Below are 21,583 nucleotides of genomic sequence, written 5' to 3' on the forward strand. Positions count from 1 at the left end.
TCGAAATCTCAAATTTGAAAAATAAATACCTTCAGAAACGCAACTCTTATTTTTAAATAGCCAGTTTTAGGTTCTGATTAATCATTTTGCAACGATAAGTGTTAATTTTAAGTTTGAAAGCGCTAAAATGGAGAATAAGCCTTGGCTAGTAACGGTGCTAAGGGCTCGCGCCGGAGATTTCTCCCGCGAGGTTCTAAGTTTAAAAACGTTCGCGCACGGCTTCTGCGCATTCATAATGCAATGCGCGAAGTTCATTTGGGGAAATGCCTAGTTGAGGATGTGGCCACTAGGAAGTGCAGATTTTTAATACTTACCTCTTAATAACGGGTATGTGAGCGTCAAAAATTTGGCCTAGACCTTTGCTTATGGGGACCTTATGATTTATGATAGGCTTATGGCGTAACGTGGTGGGGTCGGAACAGTGTTTCCACTCTGCGGTCGAGATTTTTGCCTATTTTAGGGGCAATTTTACCAGTTTTCGCCGGTCCTATAGCTTAGAAATCTTATAACATAGAATGATTCCGTATAAATACAAAATGGGCCAATTACATTTTCAGAGGTTTCGTCATTATCAGCCAATCACGATTCAAAGAGTGACTACGGCAACGACTCGTTGCCCTCTAGGAGCAACAAACACAACATCCCACACAAGGAGAACGCAACCCGTCAAAAGTCGTGGATTTTCTTGTGTACGTTTTTCATTGGCTAGACGCTTTAGCACCTGCTGCCCTCGGAAGGGGAAAATTCGGAAATTGTCTTCCCCCCGCCCGTAAAACGTTCAGCGTAAAGGCTCGTGACGCTCGTCCAATGAAATTCGTACACAACCCTTCGTTAGCGTGTTTAAAGAATAGCTGCGTTCTCCTTGTGTTTGTTGCTCCTTGTTGCCATCTAGTTTGAGTTACTGAAAATAATAATTCGATTTTAGATTACGTCACCTTAAGAACCCGCATTTGATTGACCCACGTCAATCGAGTCACGGCCCCCTGAGCGCGTGCAGGGGGCCGTGATCAAGTTTGTAGTTTTTAAACATGGTAGACTGTTTCTTTACTCGTAAAGATTTTTCTCTTATATGCAAACGTTTTGGATAACTATTGCGTTGTTTGTTGTTATGGCTCCTCGATGTTTCATTTCCACATGTAGAAAACGATTTGCGGTGGACGGTAATGTGTCGTTGTAAAGTTTGGGTTTCCTTAATCCTCGGGGCAATTTGAAATGTTAACAAACGGTGGCCTTTCAAATTGATGATTTGGTAAAAGCACGGCCAACTTCGATCTCTCGCGCTACAGCGGCCATCTCATTCGTTGACGTTTCTGTGTTAACCTATGAGCAAAAGATGTGTATGACGTGAGCGCCCCTAGCGGATTATTATTTTTATAATAGTTTTTACATTGAAGCCAATATAATAACCGAGAATGGCGCTGAACTCCTACACGTTATAGTACAGTTTATAGGGGGAAAATCCTTGCTCGCGGAATTTCGACGAATGTGTTGGCCGCTGTAGCGCTAACAGCGCGTGATCAAAGTTGGCCGTGGTAAAAGTTACTTCAGGAAGTTCAGTGACAACAACTCAGGACTATAGAGTTATTTCAGTGTCACCTGACACGACGTCACCAATGCTTTTTCCCATAGAGAAAAAATCCCGCACAAAATGGCGGCCATAGCCAAAGCTACGAACTGAAACTTCTCTATAATTACTGCAATATCCGTTTTTTTTTTAAAACACTTTATTTAACATTGTAAATATCGGTCTTCGTTGAGTACTATCTCTTATGTTGTTTAACAGTGGAATGTTGAATTTAAGCAGAGTGCGAGACATTTATCTTGGCTAAGCTTCTAAGAGAAAAAGCATATTATTAAATAGAAGGTAAAGTTTTGAAAAATAAGACAATTATCAGTATGATTGTTGCGGTTTAATTCAATGACTGTCGTCAATTCGTCATAAGTGTCATTCTTTAGTGTAATGTATTTTTCTGGGATATAATTACTCTTTCATAAGGTTTTTGTTTATCTAAGTTTCTAAAAACATAATAATAAATATAATATTACTTACTTGCAATCGACAGCCAAGCTCGGGAAATTCCTGTAGGATTTCGCTGGGTTTTTTTCGATTTTGAGATCGTAACAGCTTGCGGTAATAACTTAAATATAATCGTAAAAGTATTAAATTTATTATTTGTTTTCTTAAATATATTTGTAATAAGGAATCTGTAAACCTATTTGGAAGAAGATAGCTCCGTTTCATTTGCAGGTGCGCTTCATAAACATTAAGCCTAAACATCTAAATTTCCCGCTGTTTATTAGCCGAGGCCTAATGTTTATTTCCTGAAAATTACATAATTTCGCGACCGGAATATCGACGCTTTTTAAACGACGGAATAAAACACCGTGAAGGCATTTTTGTAAATAAAATAATAAAATATTAAAAATAATTAAAAAAGTTGTGTCTGCAGAAAACTTGTCGTTCGCCGAGAGCGCCGTATTTGAAGAATTATGATCAAATTCGGTTTTGGTAACGTAATGAAAAATAATGAGCTTGGTGACATTAAACTCTTGGCAGAACCACTCTTTGAGCTCTGATTGGCTGAGATCTGGCTATCGTCTGCCACGGCGTTTGGTCCATTTGCCAGTTACACGGCAGCATTCTAGTTACCTATGAAATTTCTATGGGTAAGACCAAAGATAATTTAAACTCGTACCCTAGATTCGAAATCACTCTCTCGCGCGTTGCCGATAGCGTTTACCCACTTCCCGCCGGAACTCAGAAAAAATTCGCTCCATGGTTTGCGCCTTACCGCAACCACGGCCAACTTCGATCACGCGCTGCCGCGCGTTATTGTTAGAGAAAGATTATAAAGCTTTAATATGCCCTTATTTCCATCACAAAGGTCGGGAAGGGTGGTGACCACCGGGTCCGTAGAACGAGAGTGAAGCTGTGTCAGAGCGCTATTCGAATCCGAGCAAATAACCAAAGCGCCTTGGAGATTGACCGACGCGTAAGACAAAGCCATTTGAATAGCGAATAGTTCGATCCTATTTATGGGATGACCGGAGTCCACAGGACCCGTCACGCCGACATTTATAGCCGGGATCGCGAAAGCCGCACCCACCACAACGAGCCGTCGGTATAGATGACGGTAACGTTCTTTCCGTGAGGTTCTAGAGTCGCGAGGAAAAGTTTTCGCAGCATTTCCGAACTGTTGTCTTCCTTAGCAGTAGTGAGCCAAGTCGAGAGAATCGTCGCGGTGGGCGGTTCCCAGGACGGCGAACCCTTGAAAGACAAATGGTGACGGGAGGTATTGAAGAGCCAGCTCAGGTTGTGGGCCGGCCAATGGTAAACGTCCCAAAGTCTCGAGAGAAGACAATCCTTCCCTCAAAAAGGAGGTGTAGTAAGCAGAAGTGTCCGCCGCGCCGCACGGAGTGAGGTTGAGGAGGTCCAACAAATCGCGTCTGAAGCGCAATGGAGGAAGCGCTGCTTCCGCCTCCATGAGACTAATGGCCGTTGAGGGCGGGACACCAAGGATGACTCTCAGAGCCGCATTTTGAACCTTGTCGAGCTGCCCTGAGGGACGCCCCACTTAACCGTAAAAGGTGCCGCTAACTCTCCGTTGACTCACACTTGGGAGGTACGATCTGTTAAGAAGCTTTCCACCCAGTTGAGAAGGTTGCCCTTGAGGCCGCAACGTTGGAGCTTATAGAGGAGCGCTTGGTGATGAACACTCCCGAAGGCGTCTTTTAGATCCAGGAATACCGCTAGACGATGTTGGTTCGTTGCTAGGGCGCACTGTGCCGTCGTAGTCAACCGGAAAGCATTATTCGTCACCCGGCGACCCTTCCGGATTGGTCTTGGGGGATAACATGATTTTTCTCCAGGAACCAAACCAGACAGCCCAGGACCAGTTTCTCATAAAGTTTTCCCAGGTTCGGGAGGAGAGAGATATCTCTATATGAATCAGCAGAAGTGGGTGACTTGCCCGGCTTTAAGATCGGATGGAGGATGGCTTGCTTCCACCTCGATGGCATGATGCCTGCCTCCCACAGGAACGCCGGAGTAGTATTTTTGATAATATGGTTAGAAAGGTTGTCCACGCCCGGAGCCGAGAATGGGGCATTGTACCTGGTGGTAGGTAGCGCGAGTAATGGTTCTGGGACATACACCTGTCCGGGCCCAGGAACCAGTGGGGGATGCCAAACACTCCGCAACCTTTTTCTGGTCGGTGAGTATTTCAGCACCATTATGGAGCGTGAGGATCCAAACTTGAGGCAAGGGCGTGTGTGCATGTAACCTGTCGCAATAGACCCTCCAACTAGCACGCTTCGTGTCACTAATCAGTCGTTAGATGTATTTTTTGTAATAAATCAGTAATTATTCCTTTCGCGCCAAAACGTTAAAAATGGCGCCATCTGGTTTTGTCATCGCTCTTTCTGAAATAAATCAATAATTATTTCCATAGCGCCCAAACGTTTAAAATGGCGCCATCTAGTAACCTAAAAGCATTAAAATCGAACTTCTAAGCACATTGCTCTTGCCTGGTGTGAAGGCTTATAGCCATTTACACCAATGCTCACTTTTGTTATTCCTCCCCCCTCCCTCCCTCATTCTTATTTTTATTTCTATTAGCATTTTTTGAATCGGTTTATTCAGAAATATTAAATTTCATAACTGAAAGTGTAATTTTTTACTTTGTTCTATACAGGAAGTTTGAATTTCATCGACCCAGGCATTTTCCTATAAACCCATTTAATCTAGAATTTTGAAATTTCCAGTGGTTATTTATTAGTAAGGGAGCAATTCAATTTGGAAAGTAATTGAAAAAATATTTGATGGTTTTAAAAATGGCAGCAGATAAAACGTTTCTATGATAAAGTTGATTTAAGTCTGTTCCGTCGTCTTACTTTAAGACTGGGAGAGTGGGAAAGAAAACAACGGAACAGACGACATTATGACGTAAGGGAAGTGAGTCTTCACAAGATAGGTGGAAGGAGATTTTAACCCAATGACTTTCGGGATCAAACTATTAACATTCAGTATACCTCGTTATTCTGGAATGGCGTACTTTTATGCTAGAAGTATTTATTACTATGTTAATTTAATCTCTAAAACCGTTTGCTGTTTGTTTAGAGTGCCAAATTGATCTACCTAGGAGCAACAAACACAGCACTGCCCACACAAGGAGAACGCAACCCGCCAAAAGTCGTGCATTTTTTGTGTGTACATTTTTTCATTGGTTAGACGCTTTAGCACCTGCTGCCGTCGGAAGGGAAAAATTCGGAAATTGTTCAGCGTAATGGCTCGTACAATGAAATTTGTAGACAACACTGCGTTAGCGTGTTTGAAGTCTAGCTGCATTCTCCTTGTGTTTGTTGCTCCTGGGTTCACGACTTCGAAAATATTGGAAATGTCAATTCGAGTAAGTTTTTTGGAGTAGGTTATCCGAACATCAACGCGGAAGATGTGATCTAGGGCTGGAGGGTCCTTTACCGTCACATCATTCATGACTACTGAGCTTTTCTTTTTCCAGCTAAAAGGAGAAAATAGCTAAGGGAGAGAGGCTTTCTATATCTGCCGTACGGCGCTAAAGCATAGGCTATAGTTGCACCTACCTATTATAAGTTAACATAAATTCATTCTTGGTATAGATGAAGGTTGAAATTCACTTTCGTGAAAGCGCCAAAATATTAAGTCGAGTTACCTGATTTTGGAATTAAATAGTTTACAATTTACTATTTATTATACAGGTTGTTAATTATAAAGCTATACAGGGCCAATAACTCAAAATATGTTTTAGCTAGGAATTTGAAATTTTCACATAGAACGTGCAGGGGGTCACTTGACAACGGAAATTTCCATGACCTTGAACAATGTCTTCAAGGTCATTTAAAATTTATCTCGAGAACCATAAGAGATACAAAGTTAGTTTCAATTAGTAAAGTGTTCCCTGTCACATTTAGGTCTAAATAGCTTTGAAACCACCTAATTTGACTAATAAAAAGTCTAGGGAATTTAGACAATAACATGAAGGTCGCGATGAAAATAATGTACCAGAGACCAGGTTGAAGGACTATTAACTCGAAAACTAATCATGCTAGAGTTAATAGCACTTCAACTTGGTTTCTGGTACATTATGTTCATCACGACCTTCCTGTTTTTGTCTAAATTCCCTAGACTTGTTATTGTTCAAAGTCATGGAACTTTCCGTTGTCCAGTGACAACGTTTCAAATTCCTAGTTAAAATACATTTTGAGTTATTGGCCCTGCATCGTTTTTTGGTTAACACCATGTATGTTATATGTGGTTAAAGGGAATAGAACTGCAGGTATTTGGTGTGGAACACCAACAACTTCCAATATTGCCCGCTCCATTATATGGCTTTAGATATTTCTGGCGCTAGTTAGTGAACTCTTGCTCAAATTGTGACGGGGTCTTCCATAAGAATGCGTTGAGGTTATATTCCTTTTCAACGAGAAACATCAAGAACATTAACGAACTAGTCTGGAATTTGCAACACTGGAAGAAAAATTTAGTGTAGTCTCTTAAAATTTATTGTTGTTTTGTGAAAAATAAAATATACCATATAACCGTAGAATTCAATTTTAATTTCGTCAAATATATCTTTACATTAATTACAATTATATAGAAAAATTATAGAAAGGGAAATAAATTACTATGATCCCATTATAGAAATATTCGAATTTATGAACACCGAAAGTATATCATTCAATCAGGCAAATTTACATTATGTAGTTACAAGCTGGTAACGGTTGTTATATATATTTGTATATCCTAGAATGTATTTATTTATAATTAGAAGGAATATGTTGAGACTATCCGCGGGCACCATGGTCTGGGCGCGCCCCCACTCTGGTCACGAAAAGGGGGAAAGAAAAAACGTCACCCCCGTGTGTTCCAATCGCGTACGTTTAAGGGAACCAACCAGCCTACTTTTCGAGCTAAAAGTCGTCTCAACACAGTCATTCACCCTAAGTTGAAATAAATACTTTCTTAATACATCGTTTTCAAATAACGCACGGCACATAGAGTACCAAATATGAGTCTTCAATAAATTTGAAATGATCGAATTTTAAGTAGAAAAACGAGATCGATCCGATGATGAGAAAAAATCACTTTCTGGGAACAAAGGAGTGCTTTGGTCACTCACGCGAAGCAGTCCCGAATTTTTTCCAATAAGGAAACATTCAAATTGTGTGTGAACATTTACATACGCGCAGTAGAAACTTTTATCACTTCTAATTTCGTTGCTTGTTTCAATATTCGACCCCATCCCCGCCGTTCCAAAGAGGATGACATTGTTTTTCACATTTCATCCTTAAATCCTACGTTTTTTAATCCGTTTGAAGAACGATCATTCCCAAAAATTGCTCAAGTAAAAACGCGAGAATAATTAATCTATCACCGCAAATTTTGGTAAATTTCCATATAAACTAACTTTCGTATGACGTTTAGTGTTAATTTTTTACAAAACAATTCCATTAATTAGACTTAAAATTATTGAAAATACATTAAAAACAGATTAATTGATAACCAATTATTTAATCTAATTAATTGTTAAAAATGAAATAATCTAATTAATTGTTAAAATTAAATAATTTATTTAATTGTTAAAAATTAAACAATTTAATTTATTGTTAAAAATTAAACAATTTAATTTATTGTTAAAAATTAAACAATTTAATTTATTGTTAAAAATTACACAATTTGATTGATAAACCTTAATTTAATTTATTGTTAAAAATTACACAATTTGATTGATAAACCTTAATTTAATTTATTGTTAAAAATTACACAATTTGATTGATAAACCTTAATTTAATTTATTGTTAAAAATTACACAATTTGATTGATAAACCTTAATTTAATTAATTGTTAAAAATTAAAAAATTTGATTGATAATCCTTAATTTAATTTATTGTTAAAAATTACACAATTTGATTGATAAACCTTAATTTAATTAATTGTTAAAATTAAATAATTTATTTAATTGTTAAAAATTAAACAATTTAATTTATTGTTAAAAATTACACAATTTGATTGATAAACCTTAATTTAATTTATTGTTAAAAATTACACAATTTGATTGATAAACCTTAATTTAATTTATTGTTAAAAATTACACAATTTGATTGATAAACCTTAATTTAATTTATTGTTAAAAATTACACAGTTTGATTGATAAACCTTAATTTAATTAATGTTAAAAATTAAAAAATTTGATTGATAATCCTTAATTTAATTAATTGTTTAAAATTAAACAATTTGATTGATAAACCTTAATTTAATTTATTGTTAAAAATTACACAGTTTGATTGATAAACCTTAATTTAATTAATGTTAAAAATTAAAAAATTTGATTGATAATCCTTAATTTAATTAATTGTTAAAAATTAAACAATTTGATTGATAAACCTTAATTTAATTTATTGTTAAAAATTAAACAATTTGATTGATAAACCTTAATTTAATTTATTGTTAAAAATTAAACAATTTGATTGATAAACCTTAATTTAATTAATTGTTAAAAATTAAACAATTTGATTGATAAACCCTAATTTAAATTATTGTTAAAAATTAAACAATTTGATTGATAAACCTTAATTTAATTATTTGTTAAAAATTAGACAATTCGATTGATAAACCTTAATTTAATTAATTGTTAAAAATTAAATATTTTGATAGATAAACATTAAATTAATAATCATCATATTAATTAATTGTTAAAGTTTAATTAAATTAATAAACACCAAATTAATTAGTTTAATTAAATGAATTGTCAACAAATGAATTAGTTAAATTAAATGAACTGTCAACAATTAATTAGTTTAATTAAATGAATTGTCAACAAATGAATTAGTTAAATTAAATGAACTGTCAACAATTAATTAGTTTAATTAAATGAATTGTCAACAAATGAATTAGTTAAATTAAATGAACTGTCAACAAATTAATCAAATTTAATTGTTTAATAAATTATTTAATCAAATAATGATTCCTTTTGAAAATGATCTTCGACATCCGAATTAAAGCGCGCTTCCACATAATTCAATTCTATTTACAGTTTTTACATTTCGCGAATACAATATAAAGTTTTTATATATGTATATACGACAAATATAAACCCAACTTATAATTGGAGTTATACTTTAAGGCTGATGAAAATAGTCCTAAAGGTTATTAGAAATATCGAAATAACGCGCAAAATATCCATTCTTGCCAGAGAAACTGACGGAAAAATACACGCAATGAAATAATTAGAACGACGATTATCAAAGATAGGGTAAGTAACATAACAGTCATAAGCACGACACTTCCTATTCTCACCAAGCAATTTTTTTAATAATAGTCTGTTTCCAGTGGTGGATTATGTTCATTGAAGGCCCTAGGCGCAATTTTGTTAGAAAGCCCTTCATGTAAAAGTGTTCTTGTTATTTTTATATTGTTTGATTTTTTTTCTGCTTAATTTTTTAGGCCCTTCGAGACGATGAGGTGCTCGTACTGCTTTTAGATAGTCCACCATTGTCCGTTTCGCTAATGGCCATATAAATAATTACAAGGCTAATGACTCGGAAAATCTTTGAACCGGCCCGAAAGCTCGGATAATCAGAAAAAAATTATGGCCTATGCAAATCTAATGGGTTTTTTACTGGGATTTGTGGAGTTTTTTAAAAAATCCTGGGATTTGTAATTTTTTGTTAATTTGTGAATTTTTCTTTTGAATTTTGTGAAATCTTGGATTTGTGTATTTTTGTCTTGGATTTTGTGGATTCTTATCTGGATTTTCGATTGGTTCAAATCCAGCTGTATTTAAAATAACAGCTATTTGTCATTTTTATTTGATTCGTGAATTTTCTGTAGAATTTTGTAGATTTGTTTCGAGAATTTGGTGGATTTGTCTATTTTTTTCTTGGTATTTTGAATTGAATAAAAAAATTAAAAATCGTTTCCGGATTTTTTCGTGCAATTTTGGTTAATTGTACGGGATTTTTCAAAAGTAAAAAACTATTAGAAACATTCGCTTCATTTCTGAAGGTAATTATTTCTGAATTTAAGATGTTAATGTGTTTTGGCGCATATTTATCGCCGTTAAACTGTAATTTTTCCAACGAAGAGAATAGGAAGTGAAAAGTTTCCTCACGTGAAACAAACAGACGTCATGAAGCGAAATCGTTCATTGTCATACTTATGGACGTTATGTTACTTATGGAAATAGTACAATATTAACTTTACTCGATTCGCTACTGTGAGCCGAAACTAGAAGACCGGGTTGCTGATGATATCCATTTTGAATGGGCTCCTCGATGTCCATGGTCCGGACGACCTGTGTCACGAATGCTTGGCATTTCAGTCTCATTTGCTTTTTTATGAAATGAGTCTTGCTGACGAAAAAACTGAGCCCCAAAGTGGTCGATTCGTACCCGTCGTGATACGGGTTCGAATGGTAATGTATCAAGTGTTTAGAATCAACCTACAAGTATTGAACGAGATAAAAATATATTAGATTCGCTAGTCGCTACCCGAGAAGCCTTCTTTTTAGTATATTTCAATTATTACACTGTTATCGAAATTATTATAGGTTTAAAATTTAACTAAAAGGTTGCTTTTCTCAAAATGTTTTTTTTTATTTACTGGACCTTTGCTGTTAGGTAGCGAAATTTCGTATTGCATTTTTTATCCCTGGCGTTTATCTTTGGGCTGTACAGAATATCATCGGATGAGGTACTATAGCCATCTCCAGTGGAAACGGCTCTCTTGGGGCCAGTGGCGGATTGCCCATAGAGTGAACCTGTCCAATGGCAGGTGGGCCCCACGGACCTTTCATGAAGTGGGCCCCTCAAACATGATAGCGTTATAGTTGTTAACGCGGGGGCCGTTTGTCTTCTGGCAGCCCAAAATATTATACCCAGTCCGCCAGTGCTTGGGGCCCAAATCTTATATTTTACCGGGCTCAAAAATAAGTGCCTCTATTACTTCACTTAAAGGCGTAAAATGTAAAAATTACACAGTGTAGGAATAGACGCTAAAAGAAATTATTCGTTTAAAAATGAAAACCGTCAAAAGGAAGGGTTGTTAAATTAAAAACGCGTGAGCTTCGATGATATCGCACGTGTAATTATTTATTCTGATCACAAAATAGAATGACGCGGGCTTAGCAATATTTAATTGTCTTAGCCAATAAGATTGTCCCTTCCGAACCAACTCGCGCCAAATTGTACAATGAACCGTTGAAGTTTTTCAAATCAATTGGTGGATCTTAAAATTCATTTTGCACGTGAAAATACGCCGCCATGTTAGGGTATAAAAGCAGGTAAATAAGCCTGCTATACGTCACAATGTAAAGGTACTGTTCGGTTGTACACATCGTAATTTTGTATAGTACATGTACCTATATTCGTTTTCAAATGTTTATATAGCGCACGCGCGCGTGAAAGTGAGTTTTTGGTTGCTGTTAAAAAAGGTGTTATTTTGCGCGTGTAAAAATAAATTAACGGCCAGTTCTGTTTTGAAATAAGAGGAAAAAGGTTTACCGGTTTTTATGTCGGAAAAGTTCGCGTCTTTTATTTCGCTGTTCACGACATTTTTTGGTCCGTCGAGCCGGATACATTCGTCAACTTGATTATGTTCCTCAACTAATCATCGAATCGGCTATCTTTCCGTGAGAGACAGTGAAAATTAGCGTGGATTCTCCGTTGGAAACCGTTTAAACCATCGATCATATCCCGATCGTAAACGAATCAACATAAGTCATCATGGAGGTTCTGGTGAGGAGAAGAGCAGCTATCAAGGGACAGATCACCAGGATTGAAAATGCGGTGGGTCAAACAGCAACGAATCTATCTGACGTCGCCTTGAAGCTGTATGTAGACAAGGTGGAAAAACTTTCGAAAGACTTGGATGAGGTTCACGATGCCGTAGTTGCAAATGTCGATCCCGACGACGACGATTTCGCGGATCACGAAGATGAATACAACCCCCTAATCGCTCGACTCGAAGATCTGACAATCCTACTCGTCACTGAATCGAATGAAAGAGCAGCAAACATTCCAGTGAGACAAGTCAGACCAGCTAGTGATGTACGTTTACCTAAGCTGGAACTTCCATCATTCAGCGGTGGTTACGTCGATTGGCTTCCATTTCATGATCTCTTCACGGCCACCGTACACAACAACGAATCGCTCACCGGAGCTCAGAAGTTTCAGTATTTGAAGTCATCATTACGAAACGAAGCAGCGCTCCTAGTTCAATCTATTCCGGTAACTGACGCTAATTATCTGGAAGCTTGGGATATCTTAAACAATCGGTTCAACAATACCCGGGAAATCATCGATGCACACGTAAAACGTCTCTTCAGTCATTGTAGGAAATGCAACGCACGACATAACACACTTCTACATCAAGAGAAGGAATTAACGAAGACGAAGGCAACCTCCGGTGTAGTTTCATGCCCATCTCGTGAAATAATTGGATCAACCCAAGTTATCTTGGCAACCGCAATGGTCCAAGTCAATGGACTTGACGAGCAACTTTATCCAGCCCGAGCGCTTCTGGACTCGGGTTCTCAAGCCAGTTTCATCACGGAACAATTCACGAGGAAACTAAGATTGAAGCGAACACGTTTCAACGTCTCGGTTGACGGAATTGGAGCAACCGGAATGAACACCTCTCAAGGCAGTGTCATGGTGAATATTCAGTCAAATATCATTAACACGTCGGAGGTCATCGTCGAGGCAATCGTCCTGAAAAAGGTCACGGATTATTTACCTAACAGTCCGTTCGATCCTGGAAATTGTCTACACTTGAAAGGCTTAACACTTGCTGATCCAACTTTTCATAGCCCTGGACAAGTGGATATTTTACTAGGTGCTGACGTGTATCTAGAGCTCTTACAAGATGACATTTGCAAGGGGAAAGAAGGTCTTCCAGGTGCCTTTAATACTCTTTTCGGATGGGCAGTTTCCGGTCCATTGCTGATGGCCGGAAGAAGTTCGAAAATAAAGGTCCACCATTGTACATTGGAAGCAGATTTGAAACATCTTTGGGAGCTAGAAGACATCCAGCCTCGAAGAATACTATCTCCAACAGAAATTCAATGTGAAAAGAACTTTGAAGAATCACATACACGTGACTCTACAGGAAGATTCACTGTACGATTACCAAAGATAAACGATGCACCAAAACTTGGAGATTCTAAACAAATGGCAATCCGTCGATTCTCTCACTTAGAACGACGTCTACGTGTTAACCCGAATCTCTATGAGGAGTACCGCAAGTTCATGGGGGAATACATTGCCCTTGGACATATGGAACTCATTCCCTCGAATGAAATAAAAATCGAAACCAATCCATCTTACTACGTGCCTCATCATGCGGTATTCAAAGAAGACAGTACCACCACGAGAGTTCGTGTGGTGTTCGACGCCTCTGCCAAATCTACAACTGGAGTTTCCCTAAACGATCATCTGCTAGTGGGGCCAAAACTTCAAGATGATTTGGTCAACCTCCTTATTCGCTTTCGTCAACATCGCATTGTAATGAAAGCAGACCTTGCCAAAATGTTTCGTCAAATTAGAGTACATCCAGACGACTCCGATCTTCAAAGAATTGTTTGGCGAAACAACTCACATGAACCCTTGCTCGAATACCGTTTGCTAACGGTTACATATGGAACCGCATCAGCACCATACCTAGCAACTAAAGTCTTGAAGCAACTCGGCCATGACGTGAAAGAGACACTTCCGTTGGCATCTTCGGCTTTACAAAATGACTTCTACATGGACGATCTAATGACAGAAGACGAAACGATTGAGAACGTTTTAAGACTTCAGTCAGAAATCATTCAAGCTACATCTCAAGCAGGATTTGAAATAAGGAAATGGGCGTCGAATGAAGCTGCATTATTGGATACACTACCAGCCAACATGAAGGATTTACAAAAGCCACTATGCATCGAGAACGACGAATCAGTCAAGACTCTCGGCCTATATTGGACTCCTTCGGCTGATAATTTCTCGTTTATGGTTACTTCTCCAGCGTCAAGAAGTTCAATCACTAAACGTACGATTCTTTCGGATACAGCAAGGATATTCGATCCTCTGGGACTGTTGGCACCAGTAACCGTTCGAGCGAAACTGATGTTACAGGAAATGTGGCAGCTAAAATTGAATTGGGATGAGCAACTTCCCCAACCACTTGAAGCTAAATGGAGGTCGTTTCGAACCGATTTACCAGAAATTGAAAACATTACGGTTCAACGGCACATTTCGCAAGCTAATGCTACAGACATTAGCCTGCATGGATTTTGTGACGCATCGGAGAAAGCGTACGCAGCTGCCGTATATCTGAAGACGGTGAATAACAACGGACAAATCAAAATACAACTGATCGCTGCGAAAACAAGAGTCGCTCCGCTCAAACAAATCACACTTCCGAGACTGGAATTATCTGGTGCATTACTTTTGGCTTCTCTGATTCAACTGATCAGGGAGTCATTGAGATTGGATATAGCTGATGTTCATTGCTGGTCGGACTCAACAATCGTCCTAGCTTGGTTGAAAGCTCCACCGCAACGTTGGAAAACGTTCGTAGCCAATCGAGTGTCAGAAATCCACGAGAAACTACCGAGAGCGCAATGGCATCACATTTCAGGAGACAGCAACCCTGCAGATTGCGCTTCTCGAGGAATATCCGCTAGCGAACTGGGAAATCATGGTCTCTGGTGGCATGGACCGCAGTGCCTTATTTTCGCCGCAACAACGCAAGAACTACATGAACTCTCAGAGCCAAATGAATGTTTATCCGAGGAAAGACGAATTATTTCTTTAGTAACACATCATCAAATGGATTTCACGCTCCTTTCCAAATTTTCAGCGCTTAAAAAACTCATTCATATCACCGCCTACATTCTACGTTTTGTCTTCAATTCGCGAAATGCGACAGAATTGAGGATTACTGGACCTTTATCGAAGGAAGAGAACGAAAAGGCGCTATCCCATTGGATTCGGGTCGTCCAAAGCAACAGTTTTAACGAAGAGATAGCTTGCCTTAAACAAAACAAAGAATTACCACGGAAAAGTAAAATCCTTTCGATGCGTCCGTACATCGATCAAGATGGGATTCTTAGAGTTGGTGGCAGACTTTGCCACTCCAACTTACCATACGAACAAAGGCATCCGGCACTGTTACCGAGACAGAGCAAATTAACAGAACTTCTAATACAACACGAGCACGAGAAACATTTTCACGGAGGTGCTCAACTACTAACTTCTGTCTTACAGAAACGTTATTGGATCGTCGGTCTTCGTGATGCCATACGTTTCCATATCAGAAGATGTGTTTCATGTGTACGACAGCAGGCAGTCACTGTAAAGCAACTTATGCTCGATTTACCACCAGCGAGAGTAAATCCTGCTCGGCCATTTTTGAAGTGTGGAGTCGACTACGCAGGACCATTTACCCTTAAACTAATGAAGGGACGAAGTCACTTCAGGTTTAAGGGATACATTGCCGTCTTCGCTTGCTTTACCACAAGATCAATTCATCTTGAACTTGTCAGTGACATGACCACCGAAGCATTTCTGGCAGCATTGAAACGCTTTGTTGCTCGACGAGGAAAATGCGCCGACATTTACAGCGACTGTGGAACCAACTTTACAGGAGCCGATCGAGAGATGAAAACATTCATCAAATTCATAGTCTCTACAAACAACAACGATCAAGTATCACGATGGCTCGCAGACGAAGGAATTAATTGGCACTTCAACCCGCCTGCAGCGCCACATTTTGGAGGCCTCTGGGAAGCCGGGGTGAAGTCCGTCAAGTATCATCTGAAACGAGTTCTTGGCACCATGGTTCTAAACTTTGAAGAAATGCAAACGCTTCTTTGCCAAATCGAAGCTTGCTTAAATTCACGTCCTTTAACGGCGTTAAGCTCGGATCCAAACGACTTCAATGCGTTGACACCTGGACATTTCCTAATCGGAGATGCGCTCACCGCAATACCCGAACCCGATCTCACTTCTGAAAACGTCAACCGCCTGTCACGTTGGCAATTGGGCCAACAAGTACTGCAGCACTTTTGGAACCGTTGGCGAAATGAATTCCTCTCTCGCCTTCAACAACGTCCAAAGTGGACTACACCAAAACCGAATCTACGAGTCGGCGACTTGGTCTTGCTCAAAGATGAAGATTTACCTCCAACCAAGTGGAGAATGGCAAGAATCACTGAACTTCATCCAGGACAAGACAATCAAGTTCGCGTCGTAACTGTCAGAACCTCTGACAAATCACTGAAAAGACCCGTAGTTAAATTATGCCAGTTACCACTAGACTGATTTTAATTGTATTCAAACTGTTTACTAAGGGTTATTTATGTAACTTTTCGGACTTTTACTATCTCATTTGAAATTCGTTATTTCAAGGCGGGCGGAATGTTCGGTTGTACACATCGTAATTTTGTATAGTACATGTACCTATATTCGTTTCCAAATGTTTATATAGCGCACGCGCGCGTGAAAGTGAGTTTTTGGTTGCTGTTAAAAAAGGTGTTATTTTGCGCGTGTAAAAATAAATTAACGGCCAGTTCTGTTTTGAAATAAGAGGAAAAAGGTTTACCGGTTTTTATGTCGGAAAAGTTCGCGTCTTTTATTTCGCTGTTCACGACAGGTACTGTCACGAGCAAAAAACGTAATTTTGAAATTGGTTAATTTCTTTTAAGATCTATATTTACCACTTAATGCCCTGTGTTTGCCCCGCACCATTTTTCCTTTTCAAACGTGTTTTTGAAAAATCAACTGCGTAAATGTTTTAATGGAATAAATTTAGCAAGATAGGTAGATGAATGCTACTCTCGTAAGAGATATTTTTAAACTTTTCGTATCAGATATATCTTGTTTAATCCTTAGGGAAAGATTATAAACCCTCTATGACTTTAAAATTTATCCTAAAATTGACATCGAAATACTAAAAACAAGACGTTTTATAAATCGCTATGACATACTCTCTAACGGAACACTGACGTCACGCGTAAAATGTGCTTGATCTGAGCACAGATCACTCAGTTAGTGGTCTGCGAGGTTCGGATCATGATTAAATCTGATTAAAATTCAACTTGAATAATTGATTAAATCGTAATTAATTTTTTAATCTTGATTATTAGGACATCCTGTAACAGAGTGATCTGCCCCTCGGATCTGAGTCTGTGATCTGAGATGGAGACGAGAGATAATGAGTCCAAAGAAAAACGCCAATTTAAATATTACAACAAAATATTGTTTTCCCGTTTTATAGATAAATTAAAATTTTTTACGTTTCAAGCTATTGGCGCCATCTACTAAGACTTCGGGTATTTAAAAAATCGTCCTCTAATGGCGTTACCCCCTTGAAAGGCTCTACTCTTTTCTCAAATTTGTATCGTTCTTTAAGACATTTTCTAGTTGCACTTATCGGGGTTTGAAACATAGAGTGGGGGTGATGGGGGCGACTCGGGGTTTCACGGTAGACCTACCGGCTTTTGGTTAATTAACCATTGTAGTTGCGCGGCTGGTCTGGAAGGAGGGGACGTGCAGTTGACGTCGACGTGATCCCCCTCTTCGTAGGCGTATTGATGTCTTCCGGAAATAGTGGGTACGTCGCTTCGGTAACCTAAAAGGAAGAAGAGGACGCTCTTGTTTTAAAACAGATTGAGTCGACAGGCCTCTTCTTATTATAGGCTATCGCCGACTCGACCTCACTCCGTCTCTCGCTCCCCGAGAACATAGACTGGCAGCTCCCTGTTATTCTTTCTTCTTCGCAGTTTTATCTCTTGGCCAGGACGAAGAGGAGTTGACTGTTTTATTTTGTACACGGGGTCGTCGGGTGGGCGCCAGCTGGGCGGGTACCCCCCCGCTCTACCGTAAAATATTGCCTCCGTAAACAATTAGGCTAACTTCACGAGCAATAAACCCGTTACCACCTAATGGCGCTATTAATTGAACCACCGCTCCCCTGGTTTTATGAAAGACTAATATACACTCTAAGGAGCCGTTTTAAAACCGGGCCGCTCGACTGGTACGTACTCCTCTTTGGGGATTTGCTTGCCTATTTCTTCGATGCGATGTTTTGCTTCTCCCAGGGTTGTATTCATTAATAAAGTGACCAATTTTAATGGCGATAAAATTTCGGATAGCTAAATAAAATGACCGTGTTAATGTCTTACCACGAGTCTTTAGAAAATGCTACAAAAGTGTACCTGTTCTCTATCGTCTGCCCTGTTACTACCGAGAGTCATTTCTAGAATGGCAACGCAATTTAGCTGGATTTGAGAGTATGGCTTTCCCGGAGGTCTAATACTCTAATATACGCTCTTTGTCTCGCTTTTCTATTGAAGAGCAAATTAAACTTTTAGCCAATACGATGGTTTGAAAATTTAACGTGTATTCGCCCCGGTTTTCTGAAATTAGTATTACTTTATGGGAAATTAGAACTATTCGTTACAATGGATCAAGCGTGATGCAAAACATAACATTTCTTTTAAGTCTCAGAGGGGAGGTGCAAAACCCCTGCGAAATGGATCAAGCGGATGTTTTCATTCATTTAAAGTCTCATAGGGTGTGGAGTTTGAAAAATTAGCGAAAAAGTAGATTAGTCCATTATGAAAAGGGATAAAAAAGCTAAACCCTAAACAAATTTGAAGAAATTTAAAAACTTACAAGTCCGAGTTTCGCTCGGAGTTTCGCGTCTTTTTGTTTGCTCGAAGACCTATCGGAATGAGCTATTTGTAAGTTTTTAATTTTCTTCAAATTTCTTTAGGGTTTAGCTTTTTTATCCCTTTTCATAATGGACTAATCTACTTATTCCCTAATTTTTTCATCCTTTGCATTGCAGTCCATAGGTGGTTCCTTTTAACGTGGAGTTTAAAACCCACCCGAAATGAAATTTTGGATACGCCCTTGATTTAACGAATTTTTACCACTAGGGACGACTTCAAATCACGTCACTTCGCAGATAGCTATCCGTACCTATCAGTAACTATTTCGACTAACTGAAACACTCATGGAACCTTATTGTGAACTTACGGTTTTACTTACCGTTTTCGGTTGTATTTAGTTTGGCAATTTCCATAGACTGGTATCCGTAAACTAATTTTTGGTAGACATCTGACGTGGACGAAAAAAAAAATTAACCAACAAGGTAATTTAAATGGCCAAGGCCGTGCAGATATTTCGGGCACCTGGGAGCCCAAATTATGTCATCGCGAGCCCTTCTAACTGAAATTTTCAAAGGGGTGGGGGATACTAGTGAAGGGACCTATCATGCCGGACTCCTATAATGAATGCTTCGGGCACTGCTAATTTTGCCCCCCCCCCCCTCTGCACAGCCCTGCAAAGGGTCACAGAATCGTTTGGATTTTGAGGGTGGAGCTACATAATCACTTGTTTTGAGACACATGACGGAAGGGAAGGGGTAAATCGAAATTAGGCCCGAATTTTTCAAACGATTCGGTACGCCTTTTAATTGACTGAATTAGCCTTTTCAATTTACATAGAGCCACGTAGCGGCCAACGCGACAAATTCATAAACTGCTAGATTTTCATCTGCTAAGCAGACGACCCAATGATTTTGAAAATACGCGCAACGTCTTACCACGGCTTATTTACCCAGGTTAGAACTCGGTATACTTTCGTACCTACTAAAGAAGGGGGACCGTTGCGTACTGCTGGCTTTTATCCCCATTGGAATTATAGCTTCCCAAACGCCACCTTGATGTTGAAAAAAGTACTAATATTTTTTAATATTTTAAATTTAAGTCAAAAGTAAATGAACGGAAGTTATCAGACTGCTATGCTCCCCATGTTGGAGACGTTTTCCTTATGAAGTTACATTTTGACCTCGAATTTGAAATTTTGTGCGCTATTAGGCCGAAAAAAAACGTTTTTGTTTTTATGAAACCATTTTTTATACATAGAAATAACTATAAACACAATTCCCAAGTGCAATTTATCGCGTCAAAAGACGGGAATGGAAATTAGCTTTTATTTGACTTGATTTTCTCATCATTTTCATAAGGAAAACGCCCTCCGATTCTGAGTGCTATTTCGATAACTTCGGTTCATTTACTTCTGTTTAAGTATAATTTAATTATAACTAAATCAAAAATTGCTGTTTTAAAATACTGTTTTCGTACTTTAAAAATTATATTTTAACTATGAATAATTAAAATTTGAATTCAGGGGGCGCTAATTACGGGCCTCTACTCCTGAAGCGCGAAAAATGTTTACCACGGCTTAGCCGTGTGTTTACATGAGAAATGGCTAAGCCTAGGCTAAATTAAGAAATATATGATTAAAGCCTGGCTCTTAATTTTCAAAGACTTGTTTATTTAATAAACAATATTAATACCTCTACACTGTTATTTCAATTATCTTCAGAAACTAAAATAAACATCCGCTAATTCACGAGTCACGACAAAAAACTATCTAAAGAATAGTTTCAACAATTCATCGATAGATGGCGCGTCGAATGCCATAATTATCTTGGGCCGCGGGCTGGCAGTTCGTAGCGGTCCCCCACATATCGCTTTTGAATTCTAACCCGTGTAAAAAAGCCGTGGTCATACATTCGAGGTAGTTTAATCCTGCTTAGCAATCGAAAATCCAGCAGTTTATGAGTTTCTCGTTTTGTCCGCTACGTGGCTCTATGTCAACTGAAAAGGCTAATTGCGTATTTGAATACTTGGAGTATCGGTGTATAGTTTTTCGTTGAAAACAATTTCTTGGTTGCCTTTGGCGTGAGCTTGCGAGTAAATGGCGCTGCAGCGTATCATCAGGGGTCCTTTCTTGAAGTGAAACGGTTGAATGATGAACGATATCTTTTTCAGCGTGCTTTTCAGGTTGTCCGGATAAGAAACCTCGATCGTGACGCTTTGATATTCCCGGGGGGCCTGTTGCCGGGACGCGAAAGAACCAAAGGTCATTGGATAGTTTTACCGCCAACCTTTTTCGTAGGTTATCAACGGAATCGCTCCTTTATAAAACGTACCTGAATGGCGTTAATGTACCAGGCAAGCTCAGGTGGCGGTTTGGCCGGCCCCGAAGTGCAAGTCAAATTGAGCGTCTCTCCGACTTTGTAGCCTCCTTCGATGCCGATAATCTTGGGACGGTCACGGGGAAGAACTTTAACAGAAACGATTAATTCAGTGAATACCTAATTATCCCGCCCCAAATTCGCGAGTTCGCCTAATCCTTTTCTCATTTAAACAATCAATGGAATCTCCGAAATTGCGCTTGAAAGCCCGCGAAGTTTATTATAAGTTTAGCGTATCTTAAAGCCGTTTATGTCAATTTAATATTGACATTTTCTCGGAAAATTGGCGAGTCTTTCGCAAATATGGATGGTTCTTATTCGCGCGTGTTAAGTACGCGAAAGAATTTAGTAATAAATGAAGTTAATTTGGCGCGAGAAGAATGTCGTTTCAAAACCTTTGTGCCAGTTATTTTTCAATTCGGCGCGGCTGTTAAATTCTTAGCTTTTGTTTGGCCGAGAAACTGATTTATTTATTTAGTAAGAGGGGTTACCATCCCTCCTTATTCTAATTTA

At 38.7% G+C, this 21,583-nt stretch overlaps 1 protein-coding gene across 1 annotated transcript in view; it reads right to left on the reverse strand.

Moving 5' to 3' along the window:
- Positions 1–8,988: 8,988 nt before the first annotated feature.
- LOC149932322 (uncharacterized) overlaps positions 8,989–21,583 on the reverse strand; it is a 74,106-nt gene continuing 61,511 nt past the window's right edge. The window contains exons 4-9 of the mRNA XM_090155901.1: positions 21,026–21,159; positions 20,720–20,927; positions 19,075–19,143; positions 17,514–17,650; positions 10,241–10,478; positions 8,989–9,235 (exon numbers count right to left, since the gene is read on the reverse strand). Coding sequence (XP_090012027.1) covers positions 9,150–9,235; positions 10,241–10,478; positions 17,514–17,650; positions 19,075–19,143; positions 20,720–20,927; positions 21,026–21,159 — 872 coding nt within the window. The 3' untranslated portion in view covers positions 8,989–9,149. The remainder of the gene's footprint in view (positions 9,236–10,240; positions 10,479–17,513; positions 17,651–19,074; positions 19,144–20,719; positions 20,928–21,025; positions 21,160–21,583) is intronic.

The sequence above is a fragment of the Leiobunum rupestre genome, chromosome 8, assembly GCF_980474605.1.
Source record: "Leiobunum rupestre chromosome 8, qqLeiRupe1.1.hap1, whole genome shotgun sequence".
NCBI lineage: Eukaryota > Metazoa > Arthropoda > Arachnida > Opiliones > Sclerosomatidae > Leiobunum > Leiobunum rupestre.